This window comes from Thermomyces lanuginosus (genome assembly GCF_041956635.1).
Source record: "Thermomyces lanuginosus strain ATCC 200065 unplaced genomic scaffold VTN49scaffold_36, whole genome shotgun sequence".
Lineage (NCBI taxonomy): Eukaryota > Fungi > Ascomycota > Eurotiomycetes > Eurotiales > Trichocomaceae > Thermomyces > Thermomyces lanuginosus.
In genome coordinates this window covers 222358-235737 of record NW_027192370.1, presented here as the reverse complement: position 1 = coordinate 235737, position 13380 = coordinate 222358, and the positions used below count along the sequence as shown (strand labels likewise).

General features: G+C 49.9%; 6 protein-coding genes across 6 annotated transcripts; 1 reads left to right on the top strand and 5 right to left on the bottom strand.

Annotated features, from left to right (window-relative positions):
* Window positions 1-610: 610 nt before the first annotated feature.
* On the bottom strand, window positions 611-1696 carry VTN49DRAFT_5878 (uncharacterized protein; the record flags this gene model as incomplete). The annotated part of the gene is made up of 6 exons (XM_069413983.1): window positions 611-776; window positions 827-1072; window positions 1130-1325; window positions 1391-1442; window positions 1490-1610; window positions 1659-1696. The coding sequence occupies 6 exons, from the start codon at window positions 1694-1696 to the stop codon at window positions 611-613; spliced, it is 819 nt and encodes a 272-aa protein (XP_069266102.1).
* A 1651-nt stretch (window positions 1697-3347) lies between these two features.
* On the bottom strand, window positions 3348-5365 carry VTN49DRAFT_5877 (uncharacterized protein; the record flags this gene model as incomplete). Its single annotated transcript, XM_069413982.1, has 2 exons — window positions 3348-4994; window positions 5057-5365. 2 exons carry the CDS (start codon window positions 5363-5365, stop codon window positions 3348-3350), a joined length of 1956 nt encoding a protein of 651 aa, XP_069266101.1.
* Window positions 5366-6610: 1245 nt separating this feature from the next.
* Window positions 6611-7877, bottom strand: VTN49DRAFT_5876 (uncharacterized protein; the record flags this gene model as incomplete). Its single annotated transcript, XM_069413981.1, has 3 exons — window positions 6611-6903; window positions 6958-7684; window positions 7740-7877. 3 exons carry the CDS (start codon window positions 7875-7877, stop codon window positions 6611-6613), a joined length of 1158 nt encoding a protein of 385 aa, XP_069266100.1.
* A 491-nt stretch (window positions 7878-8368) lies between these two features.
* On the top strand, window positions 8369-8931 carry VTN49DRAFT_5875 (uncharacterized protein; the record flags this gene model as incomplete). The annotated part of the gene is made up of 4 exons (XM_069413980.1): window positions 8369-8425; window positions 8488-8593; window positions 8651-8707; window positions 8786-8931. The coding sequence occupies 4 exons, from the start codon at window positions 8369-8371 to the stop codon at window positions 8929-8931; spliced, it is 366 nt and encodes a 121-aa protein (XP_069266099.1).
* A 5-nt stretch (window positions 8932-8936) lies between these two features.
* Window positions 8937-10102, bottom strand: VTN49DRAFT_5874 (uncharacterized protein; the record flags this gene model as incomplete). The annotated part of the gene is made up of 2 exons (XM_069413979.1): window positions 8937-9517; window positions 9577-10102. The coding sequence occupies 2 exons, from the start codon at window positions 10100-10102 to the stop codon at window positions 8937-8939; spliced, it is 1107 nt and encodes a 368-aa protein (XP_069266098.1).
* Window positions 10103-10557: 455 nt separating this feature from the next.
* VTN49DRAFT_5873 (uncharacterized protein) lies at window positions 10558-13150 on the bottom strand (the record flags this gene model as incomplete). Its single annotated transcript, XM_069413978.1, has 9 exons — window positions 10558-10647; window positions 10702-10894; window positions 10947-11178; window positions 11226-11472; window positions 11521-11601; window positions 11648-12490; window positions 12546-12643; window positions 12712-13080; window positions 13144-13150. The coding sequence occupies 9 exons, from the start codon at window positions 13148-13150 to the stop codon at window positions 10558-10560; spliced, it is 2160 nt and encodes a 719-aa protein (XP_069266097.1).
* Between the last annotated feature and the right edge of the window lie 230 nt (window positions 13151-13380).

The window sequence follows — 13380 nt, the reverse complement described above, 5'->3', positions numbered from 1 at the left end:
TGCATCTAAAGCCCCGCTTTGGCTCTTCTCGAGTGGTATGGCTACTCGATCTGTTTGCTTCCACACCATATCAGATTCAGCACGTGGCAGGCATAGTGAGAGAAATGGAACGATTTCCGAAGACCTCCAAACTCCCTGGTGAATAAGGACTGAGCTTCAAAGAGTGACTATTAAACCAGGCTAATCAAGTAGGGGTTACAATCGCTCACTAATATACCGCTACGCCAAGATATTTTTCGAATTTCGACTCATAGTGACTTAGATATTGCCAAATAGTGCCGTAGTGAGAAAGCTCAACTAATTACTGACTTGCCGAGGGAAGCGCGGATCGCGAGTTTCAAGAACAGCCCATCGACTTTGTTCTTTCAATGACTAGATGCTCATAAGTACTGAAGGAATTCTATCCTCCAAATCCCATAACACGTACTCCAGATGAACGCCAATCAAAGCATCTTGCTAACGGTGTCGGCTTTGTTTCCGACACACTGGAACGCAAGAATATCATAACAAGAAAACTGATGACAATAGCTCCTTGTACGGTTACGCCACAAAGAACATCTATGTAGCGGGGGCGAAAGTTCTCTACTCCTCCAGTTCTGCACTGTAACGATCATCCGCCAATCTTCCCCGCCGTTGCATCTCTGTACTCCATCCAAGGATCGTAAGTCGGGAACAAGTGCTCTTCTCCGGGACTCAACGGCTTAACATCTCGCGCTAGGACCCGCACCTGGAATTGGCCGCCATCGACAAGTTTCCGCAGATCAGCCTCCTCGTTTCTATAATCTGTGATGCGCCAATGGAGGTTTCGATGGAGCTGCGACACCACGCTCTCTGGCGCGAGGGACGCACAACGACTCCTTTGGCTATAGCGGAGGCAAGAAGAGGGGACAGCGATATTTGGCCGGCTGTTAACATCGGCTTTTCTTGAGAAAATTTTCTGCTCATCGGTGTCGGAAACGTGCGATAAGTTCCGATCAGGTTTTCAGCGTGACCGTAGTCTGCCGGCTTGATGTTGGGGTCAAGATTGCCGTAGAAAAAGTGCACTCGAAACGGCTGACCGGAGAGAGCATATCTGAAAATTACAGCATCATCAGCCCACAAATATTATTTACGAATGGACGGCACATACACGTCAATGAGAATGTTGATCACCCACTGCTTTGGTAAATTATTCACCCCCATAGCATCAAAGGCTGACATTGTCATCTTCCCGGAGATGGGCCCAGAAGACAAACTGCTATGAATGGCACCCTTCAACTTCGCAATTCTAGCTGGCGCATTATAGAGGTTGTTGACATCAACACGAACTCTGTCCCGCAAGATTGCTGCGTCCACATTCCAGTCAACAGTCTCAGGATACGTATACCCAAATTCGCGAGTGCTGCGAGACGAAGCGAAAGTCCAGTATCTATCACTGGTTTCTCTGCGGAATGGATATAATGCTGATATGCATTAGTATTCACGAGTATAGCTACGGATGATGTCTTACGTGTATGACGTCCTCGATAGTTCCAGCTTGGATGACGAAAGTGCCATAAGTATCGGCCATCGATTCAACGAACGACTCCGAATTAAGAGCTTGCCACAGGGCAAAGACACGGTCGATGAAGCTGATAGGATTTAGTATCCCATAGGCACAGTATCATCGGATCACTCACCAATGGTGTATCATAAAGATTGGGTCAAATGCTGCCATTGAAAAAATAAGACATATGGCCACCGTCTCCTGTCAGCGCATGAACTCCATCATAGAGGCTCTCAAAGTTGGCATAGTTGTCACCGCGGTCTCTGAGCACAGATGTTGTTAGCACTGTGTAGTTCGTTTCAGCGCTGAGTAGCTGGTAAGTAATGGATCACATCCTTTGACAGTCAGTCATTTATCAGAGTGTTGAGCGGCAGTCCCGCTTGGAAATTTGTACCATGCAGCATTATCCCGCAACAACAACTGGACGTTTTCCATACGTGACCGGCCAGTATTCGGGTCTGGAGACCTAACGGTCTCCTGGTAAGAGACCAACTGAAGAGAGTTTGTTTCAAGTACCAATAATCCATGCAACTCCATCAAACAAACCGGATAATCGCCAGGAATATCAGTTCCCACAGGCAGGGGATGGAATCTGTATGCATACAGCGGATTATCAATAGTCTCCTGCCCGCGCGGTGTTCTAATTATGATATTCTCCGCAACCAGAGATTCTGGCATGGACGGATCTAGTGCCCAGTCCCAGTAGGGCACTCTCAAGGTGGTGGCAGCGGCCTGGTATATCCCCCTGACGTCATCTGGGTAAGATGCGGCGATGTCTTGAGCATGTCTCCAAACCTGTTCCTTCGCATCTCAGCAAGTGAACTGCGAAAGAAAAGAGGCTCGAGCGCCATACCTCACACAGAGCTATGTCCGGTCGATGCCAGGGAAGAAATATCGGCAAACCATGTGAGATTGCGGGTTGATTTATGTACCCTTGCGCTGCAATGATGCTTTGTTGACCTTTCCTCTTCAATATCATGTATTCATGGATTTCCACATCGCTCCTGGGATAATGTGGAGGGTCGGTTCCAAACGGGATATTGCTCATACCAAGAAAGCAAGTCCGTCTGATCTGTCTTTTGAAAACGATCCAGTGCCTGAATGGACAGATCAAACGCCGGTCCCGAAGTTTGAAACTCTCGCAAATCTCGTCGCATGGGCCTTTCCCCTGTCACCGGGTTGACACAAGCACTTATTCCACGGATGACATAGCTGTGAGTGATGATGGAGAAAAATGACAAACAAATCAGATGGTATGCCGCTATTGCTTGTCCCATAGCAATGTTACATGCCGAAAATGTGCCGTTTATTGAATGCCAAAGTCTTTCATACTAAGACCGAAGGATTAAATAGGACCGCCAAAGGAAAACAACCGAGCCTAAATTCTGCTTCAAGATCGGGATTAAGAGGACGAAATTGGAAAACTCTAAACATTACTTGCATGTCATTCTATTCAAGTCTTTGAAGACGTGCAACGTAGTAAGTAAAAGGAATGACAGCCGGCGCGTGTTTGAGATCTCACATTCAACACAGTTGCCTTCCGAAAGTGCTCACTCCATACACATTCCACACATAATCAAAAGAGACGGTGGCATACGAAGTATCATACCTTCCGCTCACAGTTCAATTCAAGAGAGTGGGAAGCCGAGGCTAAGTGTGAGTCTGCCGATATCTGGCGGCATTAAATTTCCGTCGTCTATGAGCACCTGCTATATACAAAGCCCTGCGGTAATGGATTCGAGAACCGTATTCTCTGAAGATGTATATCTTGTGATAAATGTCGTTGAGCCGGTATCTCGATGTTTCCCTTAGCCTCTTGATTCTACCATGTCCAGACAAGCAACAGATAAAACGGCACCGCCAGCATCGCAACCCTCCTCACTCCAGTCCGGAATTCCCAGATGATACGAGACACGCCTGAAGTCGGGTCCAGACAGCTGCAGCATGGTCCGTTATCGAAGTGTCCACCCCTCGATTTGCTCAGGTTACGCCCATCAGACTCGTCATCGTCCAGTATCACGTGACCATTAGGCTCCCGTGGTGGCGACCGGTTCGCGAGAAACAGTTTGCCGACCGACGACAAAGCGCTACTTGATCCTCCAGTGGAGGACGGTATGTAGCTCCCTGACGGGGTACTCCTGTGGTAAGGCAGCATAGTCGTCTCTGATGATAATCTGGCTGACGGGACAATGGTCACCGCCACTGCCCTAGCTAGCAGCACCATTAGAGTAAAGACCAAAACTTTGGCATAGTAAATAAATATGCCCAACTGATCCGGGAGGAGACAAAGATGGTTCTGGATTGTTGGAGAAGATTTCTCTGCATTCAGTGCCCTGCCGGTATTGAGATCGACCGGATTCCAAAGTGTGGTCATGACAAAGCCTGGACGGCGGACACCCATGGCCCACGACAAGCTCTTGACGGTAATTTCCTTTGGCGATCCGGTGAACTCCTTGTGCACAATCTCACAGTAATCATGGTCATCTCCCGAATAAATATGAACCAGGTCCGGCCCAATTTTTGACACTAGCTTGTTCGATATTGTCGGCGTCAGGACGTTTTGGTATTGGTATCCGCGACCGATGGTGATGGCGTTTCTCTCATCTTCCTCCGGATTACCCGATGACGGTGGCCAACGTTCCCGCAGAGGACCACAAGGAGTCTTTGGTTTCCGGTAGAGCGGAACATGTGTCAATAAAATCGTAGGCAGACCTTGTGACTCAATCAGGCGTTCAGCAATTGTATTGTCTTGCACGTTATGGACACCAGCAGCAAATTTGTAACCTTCGCTGAGATTCCGTTGTGCTCGAAGATCCTCGGTCTCTAGTCGTGCCTTGATCTCCTTCAGATCATCCAAAAATATCGCACTTGGGCTCCAAACTGATTCCCTTGAACGCTGGCTTGCTCCATATCCCGTATTTCCTGTCTCTGGATCCGGTTCATCCATTGCAGAAAGTGAGACCGTATCCACTGATACGACAGTATGATTCCCAACAACATCCACCCTATTTCCGCGGCCGAAATATGCCTGAAACCGCCGACGCACAGCAGGCTGCACGCCATTGCCAAATCCCAAATCGTGGTTTCCAGGCAGGCTTGCTACCAGCCTCCGCCCCCGCCCCTCATTTCCAGAACGGGCAGGATTACGATTCCATTGTTTGAAGAAAATCTTTGAAAAGCGGTCATACTCCTTGAGCCAGAACGCATCACCATATTTTCGATACCGCTCTTCTGGGCTTTGCGTAGTTGCCGTCGACCACTCTCGACCGCCATCGAACAGGTCGCCGAGGAAGAATATCGAGTCTGGAACGAGGGAATCTTCAATCAATGAAAAGGCCCGTCGTAGATATTGATCAGTATATGTAACGGTCAAGGACGACAGAGGCCAAGGTCGGCCGGGATATGTATGGGGATCGACCAATTGCGGATCCGCCACGAAGACGACATGATGCGGTACTGCATTGGGGGGCTGTGATCATGAGTTAGTATCCTCTCAAGCGGCTCCCCGTGCAATGAAGTAGAATAACGAACCCAACTCTCCCACTTCTCCCAAAGACACTCGTTGACGCTCTGTCGGAAAACAGTGCGCTCCCCCCACCACAACACATACATCCACAAGACGGCCAGAAGAGTTGTGACTGTGAACACGGACCGCGCTACAGATCGTGCATCCAGCCAGGCCGGCCCTCTTCGTCTTCGTCGTCCTGCAGGTCCCCAGAGATTTTGGAACCCCCCGATCAATCCTCGAGCAACGTCCAGCGCCGTCTCGACATGACTATTCTGAAGTTTGCGAGGGGACCACGAGGTCGAAGAAAAGCTATTGGGGTATGCGGAGCCCATTATGATCGACGTGCCATGAAATTGAAGTTCGTCGCGTCAAGTTTCTACCGAGGATTCTATGCGACAGAACGCGAGCAAGCATTTTTCAAGTGTTTCGTGGCAGGTTCGATGATTGATTATTTCGGCGTCATTGTAGTTGAAAACGGTATGAAATGAACAGAATATCAGAGCCAGGGGCGAAAACAATTTCATCCCTGGAATCGCCATGGTGTCCTGCATGTCGACGAGCGCAAGGTAACCCCCGTCCAGCTTGGCGGTGCCAAGAAGTGATCTCCACACAAGCCACCAATGGGTAATTTACTACCATATACGGTTTACTCAGAACTCAATCTTGTTGGCCTCAGGCTCCAAATCCTAATTATGGAACGGGCCTGGATTTTCGATCTGTGGAGTGCATCGCTGCAACCCTCAGGCAAGCATACTCCGTACAATCGCTAGAATTCAGGGATACATATTAGAGTCGGAGAATTCCTTGAATTCTCATTTGTTGCGCATGTCGGCAAAGCCCGGCCCTTTCATCCAGTCAAGTACCAATGTACTGTCGGGGCGACGCAACAACAAGAGGGAAACAATGGTCATGGTAGTTAAATAGGACAGGCGGCAACAGTTAAACCAAGACTCCATGAGATAATGGAAGAGCCGAATCTCTACTCCGATAGATGGCTAACTAGTCGAAATCATTTACTGAACAGCGGCGTCATAGCCGCAGGTACATGCATGTGCAGGAAGTAGGCCATCCATTTGTCGCCGCATGATGGTCAGCAATATGTATATAGGGTCTCGTCTTCTAGGGAGCGTATTTAAGATCAACATTGTCCAAAATTCTCCAATACAAGGGACTTGGGCCACGACAGGATCCTCCCAGAAACTAGCAAAGCAGGAGCGAGCGCCATCGTTATGGTGGTTCGAAGGAGACGGAGTTTTGCCGGCATGAGCTTTTCAGATCACTTGAGATTGTAGCAGCAATTACGCCGACATTCATCTTTAGATAAGAAGGATCCAATGGTATGAGAAAATCAAAACGTTAATATCCTGACATACATGGAATTTATGCAGGAGAACACATGCTTCAGTTCCATATGAACATCTTCAATAGACTGACTCCGTGTATCTTGAAAAATCCACCGCGCACGGTGTTCAATAGGTAACTACAAAGACAAAACTGCCCACCGAACTCCGTAGACATTGAGGGTATGAGACAATTACTATACATCAACCCGAGTATAGACATGCAAAGATCAAAATCTACTTTTTCATGGCCTTTCTCCGACTTTTCCCTGGCCGCTTCGCGGCGCCGCCTTTCTTCTTGGTCCCAGCCTTCATCTTCTTAACTGAGAAACCGCTCAGATCCGCAGAGGAGGCCCCGTCGTTGGACTTCTTGAACCTTTTCTTGCCACCGTAGCCGTACTTCTCATTCTTCTTCTGGCGCTTGAGATTGGGCCCCTTCTTTTTCTTTTCTGACTTGCTTGCTTCTTCGATGGCGACGTCGAACATTTCCTCATCATCGTCGGTAATACCAGCTTGATCTGCCTTGCGTTCTGTTTAGACCGTTAGTATGTGCCATGGCTGAGCTGGAAGAAAGTCGAACGTACTTCGCTTCAAGCTGTTGATCTTTTCCAACGTCTCCCGCTTCTCCTTCTGCCGTTGCTGCAGTTTGGCCACCTGGACCTGCTTTCCAAACTTCTTCAATTGACGTTGACGCTTCGCCTCGGCCGCCGCCTTCTTCGCCGCAGCCTCTTCGTACATCTTCTTCTTGATCTTGTTCATGTGCTCATCACTTTTAACCATCTCCGCGAAGTAATCACCGGGTCTGGAGAACGGGATGCCTTCCTTCTTCAAGAGTCGACGACCTTCCACAGCGGCCGCCTGGCAGACTTTGTAGAATGCGAGCTCGCGGTTAAGATCATCGTGCGGATCAGGGACATCAATAGGCTCTTTCGACACTAGCGAGTTATGTTCGGAGAAAGGCGTGTTGGGCGTGATAAAAGAGATGCGTTTTATGGATGCCGTAATCGCGGCGGAATTGTTGATCGTCAACCGTTGATGTGGGATAACATCTGTGCGCTCGTCGCCGGAGAGATCTGACAGGGGGATGTCTTCTTCCTCTTCATCTTCATTTTCCTCATCTCGGTCTCCGTCTCCTCCTTCTGACCCTGATTCTTGTTCATTTGCCTTATCATCCGCCGACGCCTTTCCATTTACCTCTTCGCCTTCAGAACCGCTTTCACTGCCCTCTGAACCGGATTCGTGCTCACTCGCGTCACTCATCGTCTTCTCATCATTTTGCGTCGCGCCATTGACCGGTTTTTCCGTCACTTCCTTCACGACAGAATTAGCAATTGGTACATTTAATATAAGCTCAACATTTCTGTACCTCATCATCCTCTTCCTGCTGCTTCTTCTTTGCAGCTTTTCGCTTCTCCGCGGCCTTTGCCAATTTCTTTTGCCGCTCCTTCTCATAATCACGGCCCTTGTATGCGTCAAGGGCAGAGAGCAACTTGCTCTTCGCCATCCTCTCTATATTTCTGCCAGACAAAAAATGTATGGCACGTTTTGAGGAGAGAAGATGCGGACTGCACAACTGAATTGATCTTTGCAAGCTTCTTGAACTGATTGATATTTTTCGGCGTTGCAAGAAGGCGCTATTCCTCATACGGAATAGAGTGATAAGATAGGAATCAACTAACCATATACGGCTAGTAACTGCTTATCTTATCTCTTATCGGCATCTTCTCGGAGGATACTTGATCCGAAGTGCAGCGGCCAGCAGCTTCCTAACCATAGTGTGTTGATTGACGAAAGAGCAACGCCGGTTGGATAAGAGTTCTCGAACAGGTGCAAAGTTCTGCGGAGACCTGTCAATAGTGGAATTCTTTCTCAGGCGTTTTGAGTTGCGCCTGTCACTCCGAGCTCTCATATGCGCAAAACCAAACTTCGTAGCGTCAGTCGAGCAACCCGCAACCATCGAGGGACGGCACGATAAACAACCGCGACCAAGCAACCATGTCGACAGAGAAGTCGTCAGAGAATAGAAATTCTACCGGACCTCAAATACTACAGGTAGCCATCTTTCTTAACCCTGCATTTTGCGGAACCGTTTCAGCTAATGTAGTGGAAAACAGACAGATGCCACCTCAGGAACTCAAGAACTCGCCGCCGCGGTGGATGATCTCCTCGATCAACTACAACATAAATTCGACAGTGTGTCGAACGAAATATTGGGGAAATGCAAGTCCGCACAAGTCCTGTTGATTTCTAGACAGTCTGCTAATCGATCGATTGCAGTGGATGATATGGCCCATCGGCTTGACGAACTCGAAGCATCATTAACGACAAGCGAGGGTACGACTACTTCCGCGCCGCCGACGAAGAATTAATTGATTGCGGATGTTAGTCCAACAAAGAGTATCCTTGTTCAAGGACCTAGACCCGGTGTTTTGATAACCGAACATTGTATTAATTTTATACCCTCTCGTCAATCCGGATCTCTATTTTTCCATGTTCCGCAACCATCGCGAATGCATATCATGAGTCATACACCAGTGGACGACAAGAGACAAAAGTAATACTATTACAGCTCATCCTTCTCCCCAGCCTCTTCAGCCAAGAACTTGCGGAGGATGTTACTGCGCATCGTCAAGTCATCAACCTTCTCGGGAGCAGAGCCTCCCTTGGCGAGGATCTTCTTCAGCCGCTCGGATTCCCTGGTAGCATAATCCTCGTTCTCGCTGAGTTTATCCGCGACCCGGACGTAGTATTGCTTGTATTGGTCTTGCGAGTCCTCCGTGGCCTTCTTGAGTTTTTCAGACAGCTTCGAGAAGTTCTTGCTTGCAAGGTGCTTGGCAACAATTTCGTCGAGAGCCGGGTCGGTACCCGCCTTCTCATCGAGACCGCCACCAACGGTGCGATGAGTACCCGCCCGCTCGTTCACGAATTCCACGAAAGCGGCCTCCGATCGGGCCCCCTCGTAGAGAACCGGCTCAGTGGAGCCAGCTGGGAAAAACTTGATCGTCGGGTATCCCGTAATACCCTGCTCCTTAGCCAGGGCCTTTGCGTTCGCCGCCTCGCAGTCAACTTTCGCAATCACAACGTTCGAGTCCCGCGCAAAGTCGTTCGCCACCTGTTCCCAGGTCGGAGCCAGATTCTTGCAATCTACCCTCAGGGAGTTAATATTTGCCCTTAGGAATAAACAACGGAAGAGAGAAGCTTACGTCCACACCACGGCGCCGTAAATGCCACCAGCACATGCTTATCCCCACCGACCGTCTTCGGGAACGACTCATCGGTCAACATCTGCACATTGCTAGGCGCTTTCTGCAGACCACGAGGGCGAACACCAGTCTTCTCCGTAATATACTCCGCCAAGCTATCCAGATCCCGGCCGCCACGATACTCATCCGGGGAATCACTCTTTCCATCAAAGAACTTGAGCGTCGGGAAACCCTGGACACCGAACCGCTTGCCCAAATCGCGGTGAGCATCGGCATCAACTTTAGCAATCTGCACCTTGTCAGAGGCGTGAGAGAAGATCTGGCCCAGCTCTTCGTATGTTGGGGCGAGTCTCTTGCAGTGGCCGCACCAGGGCGCGAAAAATTCGACCAGCGTCGGTTTGCCGGACTTCAGAACGACCTTATCGAAGTTCTTTGGGGTGAGCTCGAGAACGGCAGAATCGGCGGCCGCCGCGACAATGGCAAAGAGGAGCGCAATCGCGCTCAGCAGGAAGCTCCAGCGAGCCATGGGTACGAACACCGATGGCTTGAGACCTAAGGATGCGAATATCTGGTGGCAGCCAGCTGCAACGGTATGATCGAGATGATTATATAGCTTCTGAAATCAAGAAGTGAAGTGTGTACTTTTCAACGTAAACTACAGAGTAGTTCACAGATGTGATGAAGCTGCTGTTGCTACGTATCCAGAGTGATCGGCTCAACTAGGCAACCTGAGGCGCCGAGCTGACAAATCCAGAATACCCTGTCCAATGAGAGCGCAGAAAATTACAGCTCCAGCAAAGATCCATACTGGAATTAGTAATTACAGAAAGAGGATTACGAGTAACCTGAACGCGCCCGGGATTCGGAAGCAGCATCAAGTTCATTCCATTCAACCAGTCTGTCAAAGACATGGCACATCGAGATCATCGTCGAGACATGTTATCGGCCCGCAACGGTGGGCGAGTTTAAATCATGCTGCTCTCAACGCCGATCGGCCAGCCAGCTATTCGCTCGATCCCATAGTGCGGCGTCCTTGAACTCTTTGTCTGCATTTTGGGTAGCTTTGTAGATCTGCCGCATAGATCAGTAACCTGCTAGGGCTAAAAGAATATTTGGTCGACTCACCGCATCCCAGAGAGTGAACGCGCTATTCAAGTTCTCATTGAAATCCTCGCTGTGCTGGAACCAGTCTTTGCCTCGGCTCTTAATCTCATTGCGCGTCTCAGGTGACGTAGGGTTCGGTTGATTCATAAGGTCGTCGAGGTAAGTACGGACAGCAATTCCAAGACCACAATCATTGTCATTGATGAACGGTAGCCTGGACATTGATCAGCTTCAAACCACAGTCGTCCGGTCAGCGGCGAACTCACTGGAGGCTGATGGCAGTGAGGGACTTCAACGACCGGTCCACGTTGCCGCTCAAAAGCATGGATGTGAAGACGATTTCAACCAAATCCCGTAGGGACGCACGGACAGCCGACACCAGAGATCGGAAGGAGAGGAGCTGCCGACTGAGCGGGCCCGAGTAACCAATGGGCTTGTGCCTCAGCTTCCCAATGCAGGCAACACGAGAGACCAGTCGATTGAAGGTCTTCTCGTCATCTACCAAAGAATTAGTGACGGTGTACGATACGGGTGGAATTACCCACCAGAGCCTCGGATCGGTCCACCAGATTGACGTGAGAACCAGTTGCTCGGGCCAAGAATGCCCAAACGAAGCAGCTCAATGGACAATAACACATTTTCCTCCAACGGGGAGCCCGTGTTGACCACGGAAAGAGCTTGGAGGAGGCACTTCCCCCAAGCAGTCAGCTCATGCTTCGAATCAACATACCCACGAAGTTGCAGGAATCTCCAATAAACATTGGAGATGATCTCAGCAGGAGTTGATAAAGCCTGACAGAAGATTAGTCGACGATTCGAATTCAAACTGGGAGGACTTACCGGAGCATCTTTGGCACCAAACGTTTTGGGTACAAAGCTTGAATCCGTCAGAGCCTCGACAATTTTTTTGATTGACACAACCTACTCTGGTCAGCGGCGAACTAGAGGTCCTTTTTCCTATACCTACATCGGACGACTTGATTTCTGCGGGTAGCTGTGCTCCAGTAACATGCCAGCTTTGGATGGTTTCCTTGACAGATGCAATGTCTTTGAGGGTGATGCTTCGGTCCGTGGTGTCTTCGTACCAAAGACGCACTTTGATGGTCTTGGTCTGATAGAACCTGTGGAGGGAGTTTGACAACAAGGCTACTGCTTGCGTGCGAATAGGCATGAGAATTTCCCCCATCAGTTGGCGGTAAATATCAGAATCTTCTACGCCGAGTGGGAGCGGAATCACCACTTCCTCGGCAGTCAGATAGTTGGGGATATTGGATCCTAGAACTGCCCGCACCAGGTAATAGTACAACTCTTCGGGCAGTCGCAAGCCGAGGAGCTGGTGCAGGTCCGATGGAGCGTGTTCGGGGTCCAATGGCCCAACTTTCCCTTCGACATCTGTAATAATATGGTGCTTAATGGTCATGTACGCCCGCTTAAACAGATCCGCGTAGTTCAACTCTTGCACGCGGCGATCTTCCTCAAATTGCGCGCAGAGTGTGAGAGCGTTACGGCCAGCATTGTTGAAGAGATGGATCGCTTCTCGGATGTTCACCGGTCGTCCGGGGAACGCAGGGTGTTCGAATAGAGGAAAGGTGGGAAGGTAACGAGAGCCAAGCAACAACGCGAAGTGGAGGAATGAGCCATTTGCGAGAGCAGGATGCTCGTCAATCAAGGCTTGTTTGGAAACCCAGTAAAAGTTGGATGCATCCAAATCGATTCGCGTGATGACTTTCTCGACGTCAAAGAGAAGGGTCTCTGCAGATCCGTAGATGGTGTCGATTATGGGGGTGGGTGCCGTCGACATATACCAGAGCTGGGTTTTCCCTTGGTCAGCTCAGAGATCACCAACGCAACTTGAAGCTGCGCACCTGGGCTGCCGCGCTGTATGGCGCTACAATGAACTGAACTTGATTGTCCAGCAGAATCTTTTGCAAGAAGCGATAGAGCTCCGTGGGCTTGGGACTGCCTGCGGAAAGAGTCAGCCCAAGTGCAAATGATTGCCTGATATGCGGGGCTTGAGTCCAGGCACTCTACCGGCATTGCTAAACGAATCCACAACCTGCTCGGCCTGTTGTTGATCGTACAGTTCCCAAGCCTGCTCAAACGCTCGCGATGACTCTGCGCGGGCTTGACGCGGTGAATCCTTGTACCCAAAGTCTAAGCCATCAAACACAAAAACGCACTCAATCCCGAGACTCTTTAACGTCTGCAGTTCCCGCTCGATATTGGCCCGAAGCGCGAAAGGGAAGCCACCCAGGGCGATGAGGAGAGGTTCTCGCGTCGCCGGATGGTGGAGATGCTGGTAGAGGTAGTATGAAGCATCGATACCGACCGACCAGCCTTTGAGGGTGTTCAGAGGAAGGTACAGGCTGCGGCTTGCAGCCCATTCGTCCAGGACCCGAGCTATTCGACAACGATCGTCAGCATTGAACAGCGTTGTTTGTTGTTCAATGATCAATGGCGTACCGGACATGATGTTCTCTTCTCAGCAGCGCGAGTCTGGACGCAGTCGCTGGAGGGCAAAGCCGCAAGCCAGGGCCGTGACCTTAGGGTGTCCGACAGTATAGTAAAACTGACTGCAAAGGACTGTATTCTTGTTCGTTTTCCCTGTGTCGTTTTTCGTTCCTATGTCAACTGGCCTCTGCGGCGCTGTGGAGTTCGCTTCACAGCATGTCAGAGTCCAGAGCTCAGGAGGACACCTAC